The 18,789-nt window shown below is 40.9% G+C and overlaps 1 protein-coding gene across 1 annotated transcript; it reads right to left on the minus strand.

Annotated features, from left to right (window-relative positions):
• Window positions 1-245: 245 nt before the first annotated feature.
• On the minus strand, window positions 246-9,280 carry LOC103516967 (transcription factor kayak-like; the record flags this gene model as incomplete). The annotated part of the gene is given in 6 exon segments (XM_008481964.2): window positions 246-438; window positions 3,291-3,574; window positions 5,783-6,074; window positions 7,466-7,533; window positions 7,693-7,741; window positions 9,017-9,280. Coding segments are annotated over 6 exon segments (987 nt in total), but the record flags the coding sequence as incomplete, so codon positions are not given.
• Window positions 9,281-18,789: the final 9,509 nt, after the last annotated feature.

Below are 18,789 nucleotides of genomic sequence, written 5' to 3' on the forward strand. Positions count from 1 at the left end.
AACAAACTACCTAAGTAAAACTGTACAGCCTGATTTCAATATGATCAGGATTAATTGAACGTTTGCTTTCGACGGACAAAATAAGGATAGAAGGTTTTATAGTTTAGAATGTCTAATACAAAACGAGAAGGAAAAAAGATCAAAGACAGAATAGAGGTCTCTTTTAGAATTTCTAAATACACACTTAACATTATACAACTTGTATTAATATGTTGGATTGCTTGAAATAATTTCACGAGAGGAATGCTGCCAGCGTGGTACCGTACTCTGCTAAAGTTCTTCCAAGGTAGCACTCTAGCAGCATTCCTCTCAAAACAATATGATTAGATTGGGGGACAAGGGTTGGTGGCACTTTAGCAGTATTTCTCCAATGGCAGAGACTGGACAGGTCTAACAGCATTCCTCCTGTCACAGGGATAACATGCGTTTGCTATTGACCATTGAAATATGTACGTCCTTAAAGTTTTCTGCAAGACCTTTGAAACACCTTGTATAAGGAAAAAATATTGAATTTGAGCAATTTTTCGATATAAATTGATCTGGGTCCCAATTGATCTCAAGTATTCTCCCTTATGGGTGTTAATTTCTAATTTTGGACTGAAGATCCCACAAGGAAAAAGCAATAGCCTAATTGAAATATGTACGTCCTTGAAGTTTTCTGCAAGACCTTTGAAACACCCTGTATAAGGAAAAAATATTGAATTTGAGCAATTTTTCGATATAAATTGATCTCAAGTATTCTCCCTTATGGGTGTTAATTTCTAACTTTGGACTGAAGATCCCACAAGGAAAAAGCAATAGGATAAAGTTTCTTCATTCCTTCCCCATAGTATACAAAGTATACTGCAGTGTTGGCTTAAACAGCTTTCAAAAGGGGAAGGAAACATTTTCGAACGATTGGTCCACTGGATCAATTGAAATATGTACGTCCTTGAAGTTTTCTGCAAGACCTTTGAAACACCCTATATAAGGAAAAAATATTGAATTTGAGCAAATTTTCGATATAAATTGGTCTGGGTCCCAATTGATCTCAAGTATTCTCCCTTATGGGTGTTAATTTCTAATTTTGGACTGAAGATCCCACAAGGAAAAAGCAATAGCAATGGAGGGGTTTTGGAGCAATTATAGTTTGATGAAATACAGATAATGGCTGGGATCAAGATTTGGGCTTGAACTTGGTTCAAGTTTAACTCTTGAATAAAACAGTCTGTAGGTTTAAATTAAAGCAATAGGATAAAGTTTCTTCATTCCTTCCCCATAGTATACAAAGTATACTGCAGTGTTGGAAAGTTTCGTTTCCGGTCCGATTTTGGTATTGGAATGTTGGTGATTCTGAATGAGCTAAGCGGCCAAATGTCGATCGACTTCTTTATTGCATTGAAAGTCCAATTTTAAGTAAATATTGGTACCTATGCGAGAGGAAAAAAATACCAAATTTTCCGTTTTTCTCAAGTTTTGTTTACAAGTGTGGAAATTGATAAGTCAATTTTTCGCCACTTGCAAGTTGCATCATACAATTCTAATGATTGGTGATTCTGAATAAGTGGCCAAATGTCGATCGACTTCTTTATTGCATTGGAAGTCCCATTTTAAGTGAATATTGGTATGCGAGAGGAAAAAATTACCAAAATTTTCCGTTTTTCTCAAGTTTTGTTTACAAGTGTGGAAATTGATGAGTCAATTTTTCGCCACTTGCAAGTTGCATCATACAAATTAGATTAAAATTCTAAAATAATGGTTTGGTGCTTAGACTGCTCAGCTCGTTTAGGATGGCTAAAGGCCCGTTTACACACTAAGTTTCAGCTGATAGGATTTGTCCTTCAGACAAAACGTACGATAAGACATAGCGTGTAAACGGGCCTTAACATTTGGTGAATAAATGTTAATGAAATAGGATCAATGTAAAATATTGTGTATTAATTTCTCTTTTGTGTTACCTCACACAGAGCAAGGCTAAACTAAATGGCTAAATACAAGCCAGGATGCAATGAGGTTATTTTAATCTTATCTGCATATAGCTACTCGGATTCTATAGGTATAATATTCAGATCCTATGTAGGTATAGATGTATAGAATATAGGTACCTACACACATTATTTGCTCAACACACATCCTATATCTATATCCTATCCTAAGCATACATATCTACATAGGACCTAAGCATACAGATCTACATAGGACCTAAGCACACATATCTACAATTCTACATAGGACCTTGCTACGAGATTACGGAAAGATTTATTTGCAAAACAATAAATTTATGTACACACATTATTATGAGCTAAGTTTACACACTTTATGTACAGGACTGGTATCATATGTACCTACCTAATTATTTATTTATGAAAGTATATTAGGTGTACCTTATCTCATTCAGAGGAAATATTGGTAAGTATCGCCGCATGAGAACTATTACTGGGCCTACAATCTTATTTTAACTGCTAAAGACGTTCAGAGACTGTTCGAGCATACTCATAAGTTAACAACCACTCTGACATGAAACTATAAACCTAGGCCCCAGGGAAGGGAGAGCAACAAACGAAGCTAGAAATATTATTGCCAGCCTAGTTAGCTTGGTAGGTAGCGCGTCTGCTTTGTAAGCGCTAGGCCGCGGGTTCGATTTCCGCCCGGGACGGAATTTATTCTGAACAGATAAGGTTCGTCCTCGGAACGGCTGGCTTTTTCCTATCCTGTCTTCGTTCTCTCTTCGCTTTCGGGACGATAAGACCTTAGCAGTTACAGTTCCCTCTATCAAACCTCTAAAAAAAGTATGTTACTATGTTTCATATTATAGAGCAGTGGTTCTCAATCTTTTTTTGGCCGCGGAGCACCAAGCAACTGCTGTAAACTCTACGGAGCACCCCCCCCAACCCTTTAGGAATTTTTAAAAATAATTCGTGAAAAAAGTATGTTACTATGTTTCATATTATGGAGGCATGTGATGTGCATCTTGCAGTGAGACTAGAGTTTAGTTTGAGTTTAATTGAAGCAATCCCAAACCTCCTCTCTTCCTTCTCTCTCCCCCTATAGGTCCCCTATAGTACGTATGGTAAAGAGACCTACCGAAATTAAAATAATGAAACACACACATCCCACACACTTGTGTGATGTGAGTGGAATTAAATTATTACTTATTTTTTATTGTTCCAGGGCTCTGTACAAAGTAGGCACTTCTTGTAGGTATGCTCGCGGGGCGCTTTTTTTGAAGAGGTTTGGTAGAGGGAACTGTAGCTACTATAATGTCTTATCGTCCCGAAATCGAAAAGAGAAGGAAGATAGGAACTATTGACCGCATCGGGGCTCGTGGCACAATCACCTCTCTGTTGTGAGGAACACGATGGTACGATGGGGTTTGCCAGTGGTGTCATTCCTGAGCCGCCCTCCATGAGAGATTCGAAGTTGAAAACAATTCCGGTAGATGGCGTGCTGATCGGAATACCCGCAATGTCCGAGATGAGGGGGGCGGGGCCTCCGGTTCTTGATTCTGATTGGTGCTTGGAGACGGAGGAGGCGTGGTTTAGATAGGGGGAGGAGGAGACGGGGAGAGAGTTAGGGCGTGGGCGGTTGTTGTTACCTGGAAACAAATAGAAAATAGAATCATTAGTAAGATTTTTTTATGAAAGCATGTGTGAAAGGCAGAGTAGGGTTGGGACATCGACATCGATGTTTTGAAAACATCGATACATCGGAACAAAAACATCGATGTCAACATCGATGTTTTTCTTTCGATGGAAACATCGAACATCGATGTTTTATTTTTCGATGTTCGATGTCTGTGGTTCCTCATGAAGTGGGATTTTTTTTTCTCAGTTTCCAAAAAAAATCCCTCGAACTTAAAATTTCCCATACGGAATTTACGCGGAAAGGACCATATAATACCGAAAATCCGAAAAACATCGAAATCCCGATAATATCGAACATCGATGTTTTTGATTACGATACATCGGATACTCGATATATCGAAGTTTAAAAACATCGATGTATCGAACATCGATGTTTTCGTCTCGATGTCCCAACCCTACTATGTATAATATATAAGCATAGTGACTGGTGGATGCTCCAAATATTGGGAGTCTAGCTTACAGTATAGGAGAAAACTGTCCTCTCCCCTTAATACAGCCCTGGTGTTCTGTTGAAGTACTTACCTCAGTATACTCAGGTTTGAGTGGTTGTCCCGACACCACTGAGGGCCCTCCACCATGCATCTTGAGTGCCCTCACTGTGGTTACTAAAACTACAGCGTCTGGTATCTTCCCTGAAGTTCTGCATTTGATGTTGAAGAATTTCTCCATCCCTGAAAAAAAAAACAGATCTACATAGGACCTAAGCACACATATCTACAATTCCTACTAGGACCTTGCTACGAAGATTAACGGAAAGATTTATTTGCAAACAATAATTTATGTAACACACATTATTAATTAGCTAAGTTTATACACCACTTATGTACAGGACTGTTATATATGTACCTACCTAATTATTTATTATGAAAGATATTAGGTGTACCTTATCTCATTCAGAGGAAATATTGGTAAGTATCGCCGCATGAGAACTCCTTTTTTTTTTTTTTTTTTTTTTTTTAAGAGGTTTGACAGAGGGAACTGTAACTGCTAAGGTCTTATCGTCCCGAAATCGAAGAGAGAAGGAAGACAGGATAGGAGAAAGCCAGCCGTTCCGAGAACGAACATTATCCCATCAGGATAAAATCCGCCCCGGGCGGGAATCGAACCCGCGGCCTATCGCTTACAAAGCAGACGCACTACCAACTAAGCTAACTAGGCTGGCTGGGAGAACTCCTTTGTGTCATTAATAGTGATACCAGTCTATCAATTTCCAATAAAACAGTTATGTTCAAGCAACGTTGTGCGTAGTTAGTACCTATTCGGAACCAGTCTATCAATTTCCAATAAAACAGTTATGTTCAAGCAACGTTGTGCGTAGTTAGTATCCGGATGGTTAAGATTTTCTCGGTCCCTCTCAGCTGTGAGAAGGCGGGCAGCTTGTGGCCAAATGAAGAGTGAAACCCCATCACCGAAGATCTTGGCAGATAATAGTGGAGACTCAGACTACTCAGAGAAAGGCCCAAAAATGGACTGACTTTTGTTTGAATATCTTTCTATAAAGGACTATAAAGGCGGGCGTGAATCTTTCAGAAAAGATGCCAAATCTTTCAGAAAACAAAGGCGTAAATCTTCCAAAGTTGAACAAAGGCGTAAATCTTTCAAAGTTGAAAAAAGGCGTCAATCTTTCAAAGTTGAACAAAGGCGTAAATCTTTCAAAGTTGAACAAAGGCGTAAATCTTTCAAAGCTGAACAAAGGCGTAAATCTTTCAAAGTTGAACAAAGGTGTAAATCTTTCAAAGTTGAAAAAAGGCGTCAATCTTTCAAAGTTGAACAAACGCGTCAATCTTTCAAAGTTGAACAAAGGCGTCAATCTTTCAAAGTTGAACAAAGGCGTAAATCTTTCAATGTTGAACAAAGGCGTAAATCTTTCAAAGTTAAAAAAAGGCGTCAATCTTTTAAAGTTGAACAAACGCGTAAATCTTTCAAAGTTGAACAAACGCGTAAATCTTTCAAAGTTGAACAAAGGCGTAAATCTTTCAAAGTTGAACAAACGCGTAAATCTTTCAAAGTTGAACAAACGCGTAAATCTTTCAAAGTTGAACAAACGCGTAAATCTTCCAAAGTTGAACAAAGGCGTAAATCTTTCAAAGTTGAACAAAGGCGTCAATCTTTCAAAGTTGAACAAAAACGTCAATCTTTCAAAAGTTGCCAAAACTCACCTAGCGCGACTCGCTTGTTGTTCGTATTGTTGACCGGCCCACACTCTGGGTGCACTTGGGTCCCCGGCTCAGACTTGATACTGATCGTCACTCCCCCGACGGTCACCTTCTCCTGTTCCAAGAACGACTGGTTGGGTGCGTTCTCATCTACGCCGGTGACTGGGGATACGCGGGACATACGACACGACATCTGGTGGGATTCTAGGAGAAGCTCTAGTTGTTGAACTTCGGCGCGGAGCTGAGCCACCTCCTCGGACAGCAGGACTTTCTTCTGGGCGAGACCTTCGGTTTCCTGGAAAAACAGGAATGGAAATATATTAGAAAAACAGCCAGGAACAGAAATATATTAAAAAAATCGAAATTTTCACGTTCGGTTTATTCTGCCGAGATAGGACTGGAAAAAAAACCCCTTTACCCACACCAATCAAAGAGATCTAATTTTTTTAAGAGGTTTGACAGAGGAAACTGTAATTGTTATGGTCTTATCGTCCCGAAATCGATGAGAGAAGGAAGACAGGATAGGAGAAAGCCAGCCGTTCCGAGAACGAACAATATCCCGTCAGGATAAAATCCGCCCCGGGCGGGAATCGAACCCGCGGCCTAGCGCTTACAAGGCAGACGCACTACCAACTAAGCTAACTAGGCTGGCCTAAGAGATCTCAATTTATGTGTAAAGCTGTCGGTGTCCACACATATTCGACTCCGTCGAACGACGTCGCCTGAAACCGTACACTGCCTCGACAACATAGCTTCATTTCGTCGATCGACGGCGTCGCCTATGTTTGCCTCTGGATAGAGGTTTACAATGTGAGCTATGCGACATTCCTCCTACAAACATATAATGTGCTAAACTGATAACTACTTTACGGATGCATTTAGTCCTTGAAAAGTCGTTCATATTAGCTCAGAGATGAAGTTAGATCTCCAGTGTACAGGAAAGATGTTGAGATAATCATTATAGACTATAAGTAATAGGAATTTGCCTGTGTTTGGGTAACCTACATAGATCGTCACTCTTGGATGAATAGCGAATATTATACTGTGTCCTAGCATGCCCGTCCCGTAGTCATCATTTAGTATTCCCAGTCTAGGAGCTTACCTCCGTACATAAAATGCAGTTTCTTTGTGTTATTATATCACAACTTTGGTGCTCACTGGAGCATTGTAGGATTTTTCCCAATATCTCAATAATCCTAACATCCAATATTTACCTACCATGCTGGCACCGGTCGCTATGCGCATTTATATGTCATAGCTACTCATTTTCCTCACGTCCAATGTTTACCTACCATGCTGGCACCGGTCGCTATGCGCATTTATATGTCATAGCTACTCATTTTCCTCACGAGAAAGTCCAATGTTTACCTACCATGCTGGCACCGGTCGCAATGTCGCGGACATCCAGTCACGGAATCAATCATTTGTATGATACAAATTTCTTGACCCCGCCGGGAATCGAACCCGTGTCTCCCGCGTGCAAGGCGAGTGCAGTGAGCCATGGAAGCTGACATTACCTCCGTACACAAAAAGCCACTCAGAGGATTAGGTGAAGGGACAAACAGACCCTAAAAGGTGGGTTAAGCTTCCACGAATCTACGAATTAGTCCCAGTCGAAAAAAGTCGAAAGTCGTGAGCATTTTTTTTTTTCTTTCGATAATGGGAATCGAATAGGTAGGTACTTACCATGAGTAATTCATTGGTATGATCCATGCGTCTCTTACGAAATCAAATACATGCCCCGAAAAAAGATACTTTGTCCAATGAAAATAAGATTAGGCCGTAACTGATTTTCATTTGAGCCTGAACAAAGATGGGTTGATTGCTTGGAAAAAGAAAAAAAATATTTTAAAGGCAAGAGAAGATTTGCTTAAGTACATTAGAAAATAAATTGCATACAAGAAGATTATAACAAAAGATAATCCTTCTCACTTCACGTCGCTTCTCCTCTTCTAGAGAAATCTGCAGGAGAGAAAATGAGACAAGATGTTAGAAAAAAATGAGTCCGCCAAATAAATATCTCCCTAATAGAAATAAAAAAAAAAAAATCTGGTGTGAACATCACACGAATTTTCTTATCCTAATAAATGATGCTTATTATTTGGGTGTTCTTGTTCTTATACCCTAAAATTTTATAATATCTCTAACCGTTTAGTCGGAATAGCTGAAAACCACCAAAAAAAGGTCAAAATACCGCCAACCGCAGCACCTATGTCAACCAAACGTTTTGAGTTGCATCCTTGTCACATTTGTGAACTACATACCAAATTTCAAGTCTCTAGCTCATACCGTTCCCGAGATATTGTTAAATTACACCAAAAACCGCCAAAAAGCGCTAAAATGCCGCCAACCGTTGCACCGATCCTAATCAAAAGTTTCGTGTCGCATCCTTGTCACATTTGACATCTATACCAAATTTCAAGTCTCTAGCTCTTACCGTTCTCGAGATATTTTGTTTACAGACAGACACACACACGGACCAATGGCTGAATTTGGATTTTGGCTCTAGGGACCTCAAAACGTGTTTTCGCACTTAAAATCGACCATCGAAATTTTGACCCGATTACATTACTTTCCTTCCTATAGGATAAGGAAAGTAAAAAGTCGATACGTAAGTTCCAACTGTACTGGAAAAAAAACTAGGGTGCCGGAAGCCCAATCGAGTGACTGAGTTCCGGCACTCTAATATTGAACTCTTTATCGGGAAGCTCGACACTATAATATAGCATTCCAACAACCTAAATCAGAGGAAGTAGCCCAATAATAGAGTCCTTCAACTTGTGGCACCCTATCGCTGTTTTTACTTTCTATTACTACAGTATAACGAGCTATACTAGTAATGGAGGAGTTGCATTTGGGAAAATATTATTAATAAAAGGTCGATTCCTACGTAAAAAGTTGTGAAAAATCCAAATCTGAGGTCAAAACTCCGAAAAAGTAATTTTAAAAGGTCGAAAATTCAATTTTTAATTGCCGTTCTAATTAAAAAGTTCAAAGAGTTGTGACGTCAGACTTAACGTCAAAATGCGCAGAAACGCTTGCGCACAAATAAACGAAGCGGGAGTCATGAATTATGACGTCATCGCCTACGGGAGCATATGCCGTGACGTCACACCCAAGTAAGCGCAACTGATCTATTAAAGTATTGCAATCGGTCCAATTTTTTTTCCTCAGTGTGCCATATACACCGAGGTGATGAGCTCTAACCATGGGTATATAGGCCAAAGTGGGTCTTACCCCTTTTTCTTTGATGGGTCGTCTCCCGCCCACATTTCGCTTGGGTTGTATCGTGGGATGGTGGGGCGGGGTGTCACATCGGGAGCTGGGCGTGGAGTGTGGTGGCGTTGAACATTGCTCCACACTAGATGTGTTTAGAGAGGAGGTCGTGCTGTTGGCGCCAAGTTCTGGGGCGACCACGGTCGTGCTGCCCCCCTGCCAGGCGGCCGAATCTACTACACTCACTTCAACGCTGCCATTGGCTGGAAAGAAGGAAACGGATGAGATAAATTACGAGGTGTACTCGGGCAGGGTGAGGTTCATGTGAGGAGGTGGAGCAGGAGGAGGAGGAGGAGGAGGTGGAGATGGAGGAGGAGGAGGGTAACTTGTCGCCAAATAGAGGGTAAAATCCTCGTCACTAAAGACCTTACCAGTTATACTTAGTGTTATGTTAAACCTAAACTCGTTTTTCGATTGCAAATATTTCAACGAATTACTTTCTGTTGTTCTCGTGTTGACCCAGCACCTAAATGGGAAGTACTGTGTCTCTTCTCGCCCATCTGATGAGAGGCATACTACGGGATGGGCATGCGATGGTGGGGCGGGGTGTCACATCGGGAGCTGGGCGTGGAGTGTGGTGGCGTTGAACATTGCTCCACACTAGATGTGTTTAGAGAGGAGGTCGTGCTGTTGGCGCCAAGTTCTGGGGCGACCACGGTCGTGCTGCCCCCCTGCCAGGCGGCCGAATCTACTACACTCACTTCAACGCTGCCATTGGCTGGAAAGAAGGAAACGGATGAGATAAATTACGAGGTGTACTCGGGCAGGGTGAGGTTCATGTGAGGAGGTGGAGCAGGAGGAGGAGGAGGAGGAGGTGGAGATGGAGGAGGAGGAGGGTAACTTGTCGCCAAATAGAGGGTAAAATCCTCGTCACTAAAGACCTTACCAGTTATACTTAGTGTTATGTTAAACCTAAACTCGTTTTTCGATTGCAAATATTTCAACGAATTACTTTCTAACGACCCGAGAAGTGTTGAAATATTTCGACCCGTCATTTCAAAGGCTGTGAAATCTCATCGTAAATATTGATTTAGGTCTTCATAAGTCAACGAAATCATTGGAAATACCTAATCATCAATCAATCGGCCTAGTTTTTTATCTCTTCAGATTCGATAAGAAGGTCCCCCCCCCAGAATTTCAGTACCTAACGTAACTGAAATTCGAAGTCAATGTCCTAAATCCCAATCTAAAATCCAATCTAAATGACTTATTTGTCCCTAAATCCCAATCTGAAATCTAATCTAAATGACATGCTTCGGTGGCGTAGTGGTCAAGACGCTCGCCTGGTAATCAGGAGGGCGTGGATTCGATCCCAGCCGAGGTATGGAATTTTATCCTCATTTATTTGAGAATTTGACCACATAATAATGGAGCTCTAAGGGTTAGGTGGAAGAGAACGCCTAAGGCGTTAACCTCGCCTAGTGGCTACCTTCCACTCAAGAGTCTATTATTATTATTAATTATTAGCAACGAAAAGTCCCTGTCAAGTGATGTGAACCCTATCATTTAGATTTAGACTCCTCAGCCAATGGACGAGTGGTCAAAAATCTCTTGTACAAAGTCGCCAAAAAATGTGAACTGTTGTTACAAGTTGCTAATCTGAGCTATTGCGACTGTTTTTTTGGTCAATTACCGGATCGAGTCGAAATAACATGGATTGAGTCATTCATTCATAGAAACTGACAAATTGTACTAGTAATTAGTGAACTGTAGGATTTATCCAGAAAAAGTTCCAAACATGTCCGTTTGAGTCTAAGATCTCTTGAGCAAAAATGTCCTTTAGGTGTTTCAAATGTTTGCCAAAATTCTTAATAAAATTATGATTGATTTGGACAGATTTTCTATTTGTACCTACCTATTTCCTCACCGAGGTAGGTAGCGCCTTGACCACTACACCACCGAGGTAGGTAGCGCCTTGACCACTACACCACCGAGGTAGGTAGCGCCTTGACCACTACACCACCGAGGTAGGTAGCGCCTTGACCACTACACCACCGAGGTAGGTAGCGCCTTGACCACTACACCACCGAGGTAGGTAGCGCCTTGACCACTACACCACCGAGGTAGGTATTCCATACCTCGGCTGGGATTGAACCCACGCCCTCCTGTTTACCAGGCGAGCGCCTTGACCACTACACCACCGAGGTAGGTATTCCATACCTCGGCTGGGATTGAACCCACGCCCTCCTGTTTACCAGGCGAGCGCCTTGACCACTACACCACCGAGGTAGGTAGCGCCTTGACCACTACACCACCGAGGTAGGTAGCGCCTTGACCACTACACCACCGAGGTAGGTAGCGCCTTGACCACTACACCACCGAGGTAGGTAGCGCCTTGACCACTACACCACCGAGGTAGGTAGCGCCTTGACCACTACACCACCGAGGTAGGTAGCGCCTTGACCACTACACCACCGAGGTAGGTAGCGCCTTGACCACTACACCACCGAGGTAGGTAGCGCCTTGACCACTACACCACCGAGGTAGGTAGCGCCTTGACCACTACACCACCGAGGTAGGTAGCGCCTTGACCACTACACCACCGAGGTAGGTAGCGCCTTGACCACTACACCACCGAGGTAGGTAGCGCCTTGACCACTACACCACCGAGGTAGGTAGCGCCTTGACCACTACACCACCGAGGTAGGTAGCGCCTTGACCACTACACCACCGAGGTAGGTAGCGCCTTGACCACTACACCACCGAGGTAGGTAGCGCCTTGACCACTACACCACCGAGGTAGGTAGCGCCTTGACCACTACACCACCGAGGTAGGTAGCGCCTTGACCACTACACCACCGAGGTAGGTAGCGCCTTGACCACTACACCACCGAGGTAGGTATTCCATACCTCGGCTGGGATTGAACCCACGCCCTCCTGTTTACCAGGCGAGCGCCTTGACCACTACACCACCGAGGTAGGTATTCCATACCTCGGCTGGGATTGAACCCACGCCCTCCTGTTTACCAGTCGAGCGCCTTGACCACTACACCACCGAGAATATAGTACCTTGTTTATCCTGCTAGAATTTAATAAGACCAAAAAGTCCCTTTGCTCACGCAGTTTAAACAAGGTATATATTTCATGTGGGTAGAGTTTACCCACATGAGAGGTCCGAGTTCGATAAGAAACTTCGAACTTTGCATTTCGCGAAGAACCATTACAAATCGAGAAATCACATTGACATTACAAATAGTTGCTGTGATGTTCAAATATTGCAAAAAGTGCGATGCAAAGGTCTGAACCCCTTAAGTTTTGGTGGGCAAAGAACGTTCTCAGCTTGTAACGATCCGCTTTTATTAACATGAAGTCAACCTCATGATCAAAACCGACCCTCCAGTGCCTCCAGCCATCGCCCCACGGGGGAGACCAACATCCAACTTTGAGAACGACTACTCCACCACAACAACAATAGCTTCTCAAATTCCTCTCTCTAGCCTTCGTCTCTCCCATGGCGGAGAGATGGAAATGTTGGGATACTATTTTTGAAAATGTTTCAATGTTTCGTTCCCTTTCTACCCGCGCACTATGATGCTAGTAGGTGTACCGGGGATCAAGCTGAAGACATTAATTAGAAGGCCTAAGACAATGATTAGAAAGCCCAAGGCAATAATTAGAAGAAGGCCTATGAAATCAAATCATCTGGAAGAGCATCAAAACACCCACATCATTTCCACATCCTGTTGGAATCATTGAAGACATTGTAGAGGAAAATCAAATAGGTAAATCTCATCAGCAAAGTAGGCACAGTGTAAACCAATAAATCTAATCAACCTACCTACACCAAAGACATGGAAGAAAATTGAACAAATCTACCAACAAACCTAGAAAATCTTCATCGACCAACAGCTTAACGGCTCTGAAGTTTTCAACAGTATTCAGTCCTTGGACCAAATCAAATGGGCTATGGGTTAATTATTATATCAAACTAATCTAACAAATAGTTATTTAATTATTTATGTACACTTGATCTCCAATTTAAATTTTATGTTAAAACAACTATAAAAGGCATTAATTTGATCTGATACTAATATGTAAATCTAATAATCCATATAAAATATACTTTACATCTCTTTTGGGACCTACTTCGACATGGAATCTATCTGACCAACCAATCAAATCATTCAGATCAGACGTGTAACCAAAGACCTTGTTGCCAAGTTGTGCCTAAATTGTCCCCAGGACATAACATATCACACAATCAGGTCTAAACATGACTGATATTAAAAAGTGAAACCTAACACCAAACACAAGGTTTGAGCGAATTTCTGATCGGGTTGCATTGCATCATTGTACGAAACTACGGGACAAGTAGGTAGACCATATTGGTATTGGTGTGAGTGACTTCAGACACGTTCGAACAAGTCTTCTAAATTTAATACAGTCTAGTAGACGAACTATATTAAAAAGTGAAACCTTCCACCAAACTGAACACCAAACACAAGGTTTGAGCGAATTTCTGATCGGGTTGCATTGCATCATTGTACGAAACTACTGGACAAGTAGGTAGACCATATTGGTATTGGTGTGAGTGACTTCAGACACGTTCGAACAAGTCTTCTAAATTTAATACAGTCTAGTAGAGTTCTTTGTTAAAGACATTAATAAGTACTCATGTAGGTACATAAGAAGGTACGATTACAATTGTAAGTTCGTATGTACAATTGTACAATGGTATATCGGTGGAAGTTGGTTGTACAATTTTATTGTATTAATTGTATACCTACTGCGGAGTAATAAGGTATCTAATAACACTGTTAGCCCTGAATGGGGTTATCTTACAACGTCGGATGCGTTATGTTATAAGGGCGGAAGCCAAATCCGTCAGTCAGTGCGTTTTTTGCCATCAAAGATAGGTAGGTACTCCGTGTAAAGAGCTAATAGAAAACAGGAACATTGGGAACAAATAGTTGATCGATTTGGTGGTATAGTTTATCAAGGAAAAAAAGAAAAATCCTTAATAATAGTCTCTAGGTCACGTTGCTCGATTTGTATGTGAGATACGAAGTCAAGTGTTTGCAGTAGTTTCTAGGAACATTAAGAACAAATAGTTGATCGATTTGGTGGTATAGTTTATCAAGGAAAAAAAAGAAAAATCCTTAATAATAGTCTCTAGGTCACGTTGCTCGATTTGTATGTGAGATACGAAGTCAAGTGTTTGCAGTAGTTTCGTTACTGATGAAGTAAACAATATAATTGCCATTGCACAACATTGTTCCAAGCTGAGGAAATGGACGTGCAAAGAATCCAAAACATCTTCAACATGCAAAATCCGAACGAGGGATAGAATCTTGCACAAAAGCACAGTGAACACATTCCTATGAAGTCAAAGAATGGGTGTTTTCCTGTATTCTATTCAAATAGTTGACAACAATCTTGCACAAAAGCACAGTGAACACATTCCTATCAAGTCAAAGAATGGGTGTTTTCCTGTATTCTATTCAAATAGTTGACAATAAATTTATTTAATTATGTCAAACAAAAAACTAAATCTCCGAGAAAAGTCCAAGCTAAATTTTGCACACAAGAGAAGAGGTGGAAGGTTGGTTTCTTGTCAGCAAGAAATTCCATTTGACGCTGTAAGAAAACATACCAGATACCAGCAAAATACCTGTTGAATGTTGGCGATAGTGTTGGTTCTATTGCTAACTACTAGTTAATTGGTATTGCACCATGTTGTACCATGTGGTTCGAGTCGGATTGGAACAAAAAATTCGTTCAATAAGGTTCTCTAGACGTTACTAAATCTCCGAGAAAAGTCCAAGCTAAATTTTGCACACAAGAGAAGAGGTGAAAGGTTGGTTTCTTGTCAGCAAGAAATTCCATTTGACGCTGTAAAAAACATATCAGATACCAGCAAAATACCTGTTGAATGTTGGCGATAGTGTTGGTTCTATTGCTACCTGCTAATTAATTGGTATTGCACCATGTTGTACCATGTGGTTCGAGTCGGATTGGAACAAAAAATTCGTTCAATAAGGTTCTCTAGACGTTTCGTAGAGAACGCCTAAGGCGTTAACCTCGCCTAGTGGCTACCTTCCACTCAAGAGTCTATTATTATTATTCGTAGTGAAGAAGCTGAAAGCCTCTTCACTCTCTTCACGGTTTTGTGGATTTAAGTTGTGTCTAAACCAAACATAGTCGACCGGCCGTCGATCGATGTCAACTGAAACCGTCCACACTGCCTCGACAAACTAGATTCACCTAGACCAGAGGTTCTCAAACTGGGGGCGTGGAGACAAATCAGGGGGGGGGGCGAGCTTTTCCTATAAACCTCCAGTTCTGAAATTCCTCCCGCGCTAACTGCTTGAGCCACTGAGGTTGGTTCGTTTTGTTATTTCATAAAACCTATAAATAGGTAACCTACTTACTTGAATATAAAAAAAATCTCAAAGTTCTTACTTGAATATAAAAAAAAAATCTCAAAGTTTCAAATTCTCGTTTGGTTATTCCATAAAACCCATAGGTAAAAATAGGTAACCTACTTACTTGAATATAAAAAAAATCTCATTTCAAATTCTCGTTTTGTTATTCCATAAAACCCATAGGTAAAAATAATATACCGAGGAATAATTGATATTTGATTTCAAGGAAGTTCAATTTCAATTCACCAGACATCATGGTTGGTGTCAGCCTCACCAAGTTTCTTTAGTTTAGTGTCATCACAGGTCACAGGGTGTGATGGTACTCCAAGTACCTATCAACCCATAAGGCAACCTATAATCCTTTGATTTCAAGGAAGCTCAATTTCAATTCACCAGACCTCATGGTTGGTGTCAGCCCCACCAAGTTTCTTTAGTTTAGTGTCATCACAGGTCACAGGGTGTGATGGTACTCCAAGTACCTATCAACCCATAAGGCAACCTATAATTAGGTGTCTGCATACAGCAAAGCTCACCAGAATATTCAAGACATAGAATAATGATGTGTAGTAAAACCGTTCTTATTCATCATATCATTGTAGTCAGTCTATCGGCTTTAGGAGCATGTTTCAATGGTACCTACCATACTCGCGTAGTGGATTAATATATCTATCATATGTATGTTATGTATCTACACCATCTACTCAACCAAGTTATAATTTAGTAATAGTAGTTACAGCCAAGTACTCAGCATATAAAAGACATGGCTAATATTATGCTAATGCTCATACCAGATACGAGCAAAATACCTGTTGAATGTTGGCGATAGTGTTGGTTCTATTGCTAATTGCTAGTTAATTGGTATTGCACCATGTTGTACCATGGGGTTAGAGTCGGATTGGAACAAAAAATTCGTTCAATAAGGTTCTCTAGACGTTTCGTGGGCTATCGACGGGGTTTAATTGGACCCACGTGTGAAATGATTCGTGAAAGTCGGATGCACGTTTCATATTTGTCATTTTAGCATGAACTGCTCATGACATAACGATGCTAACTATCGTCGGGTATTGAACTACTTAGTCGCGCGTCGCGTTTGAACAGTTGTCAAAAAAATACAACTAGTATCACCTACATCTGGAATAATTAGGAAGATAAACACGTGCCGTATGCCAGATGTGTGAGAAGCCAACAAAATTTAGTAAGCACCAACGACCTATACCAAAATTATGTGTCATTTTAGCATGAACTGCTCATGACATAACGATGCTAACTATCGTCGGGTAATTGAACTACTTAGTCGCGCGTCGCGTTTGAACAGTTGTCAAAAAATACAACTAGTATCACCTACATGTGGAATAATTAGGAAGATAAACACGTGCCGTGTGAGAAGCCAACAAAATTTAGTTAGCACCAACGACCTATACCAAAAGTAGAATTCAAACCAGGCAAAAAACTCAGTGAGAAGTGCAAATAATGAAACAAAGAAAGAGTTGCTATGAGAGAAAGTCATGGAAAGGGAGAGTGACATAGAAAAATAGGAGAGGTGAAGAGGAAAAGATAAACAAAAGAATGTCTAGAAATAATTAAAGTGCTTATTTTTTACTGCCAGAGTTGGATTAAAGAGTTCTTTTACCCAGTCGAGGGCTCCTACTATTACTATGGTCAAATTCTCAAACAATGTTGATAAAATTCCGTACATCAGCTGGAACTGAACCCACGCCCACCTGATTTATTAAAAACCAGGCAAAAAACTCAGTGAGAAGTGCAAATAATTAAACAAAGAAAGAGTTGCTACGAGAGAAAGTCATGGAAAGGGAGAGTGACATAGAAAAATAGGAGAGGCGAAGAGGAAAAGATAAACAAAAGAATGTCTAGAAATAATTGAAAGTGCTTATTTTTACTGCTAGAGTTGGATTAAAGAGAGTTCTTTTACCCAGCCGTGGGCTACTACTATTACTGTGGTCAAATTCTCAAACAATGTTGATAAAATTCCGTACGTCAGCTGGGATTGAACCCACACCCACCTGATTTATTACCAGGCGAATGTCTTGACTAGTTCACCACCGAGGTAGGAATGGAATCTGTACAGCGCTAGAATGTATTGATGCAATAATAGACATCCTTTGCAATCGCCCACTACTAGGAATTCTTAAACAATGTTGATAAAATTCCGTACGTCAGCTGGGATTGAACCCACACCCACCTGATTAACCAGGCGAATGTCTTGACTACTTCACTACCGAGGTAGGAATGGAATCTGTACAGCGCTAGAATGTATTGATGCAATAATAGACATCCTTTGCAATCGCCCACTACTAGGGGTAACGAAGAGTTCTTTTACCCAGCCGAGGGCTTCTACTATTACTATGGTCAAATTCTCAAACAATGTTGATAAAATTCCGTACATCAGCTGGAACTGAACCCACGCCCACCTGATTTATTACCAGGCGAATGTCTTGACTATTTCACCACCGCGCTAGAATGTATTGATGCAATAATAGACATCCTTTGCAATCGCCCACTACTAGGGGTAACTGGCTATTTCATAGCTACTAATCGAAACGTTCTTGCCCTTGTAGAAATCATTTGACCGTCAGCAGTCAACTTGGTATCAAATATAGCTACTAATCGAAACGTTCTTGCCCTTGTAGAAATCATTTGACCGTCAGCAGTCAACTTGGTATCAAATATTGTCGGGCAGACTAAATTTCTCTTTCTTGGCATGGCGTTACCGATTCCCGTTAGGTTCTAATTCGCCCGAGATGTTTGCATACAATACAAACAATCCTAGCACCAAACCTCGTAGGTGAAATTTAGCATGGAGACGGATCAAGGTTCTATATCTCTCTGGAGAGTGGATTCTGTGAAGGTGTGTTAGCTGTGAAACATGTTAAGACATGTTGTATGGCACAAAGTTGTCTCTTCTTGTATTTGCTAGAGGAGATTATGTAGACACAGCTTAGGAGTCTGGTCTGGAATAACCAATTAGATTGAGAGTGTTCAACTGTCGGGGGCTCTCTTCTTGTATTTGCTAGAGGAGATTATGTAGACACAGCTTAGGAGTCTGGTCTGGAATAACCAATTAGATTGAGAGTGTTCAACTTCAACTTCCGCTGCAGACTTCAGAGCTTTGAAATTGGCAAAAAATAGGTCAGGCGGATGTTCATTCTCGAAAGCATAAAGGACTGAAAGATATTTATGGCAATAGTCAATATTTTCCATAACTTTACAAAAAATAGGTCAGGCGGATGTTCATTCTCGAAAGCATAAAGGACTGAAAGATATTTATGGCAATAGTCAATATTTTCCATAACTTTTGCAATTTGCCATTGTGGTTTTCCCAACATAAAGAACCTTTGGACGGTATTGCCA

This window comes from Diaphorina citri, unplaced genomic scaffold (genome assembly GCF_000475195.1).
Source record: "Diaphorina citri unplaced genomic scaffold, Diaci psyllid genome assembly version 1.1 scaffold54, whole genome shotgun sequence".
NCBI lineage: Eukaryota > Metazoa > Arthropoda > Insecta > Hemiptera > Psyllidae > Diaphorina > Diaphorina citri.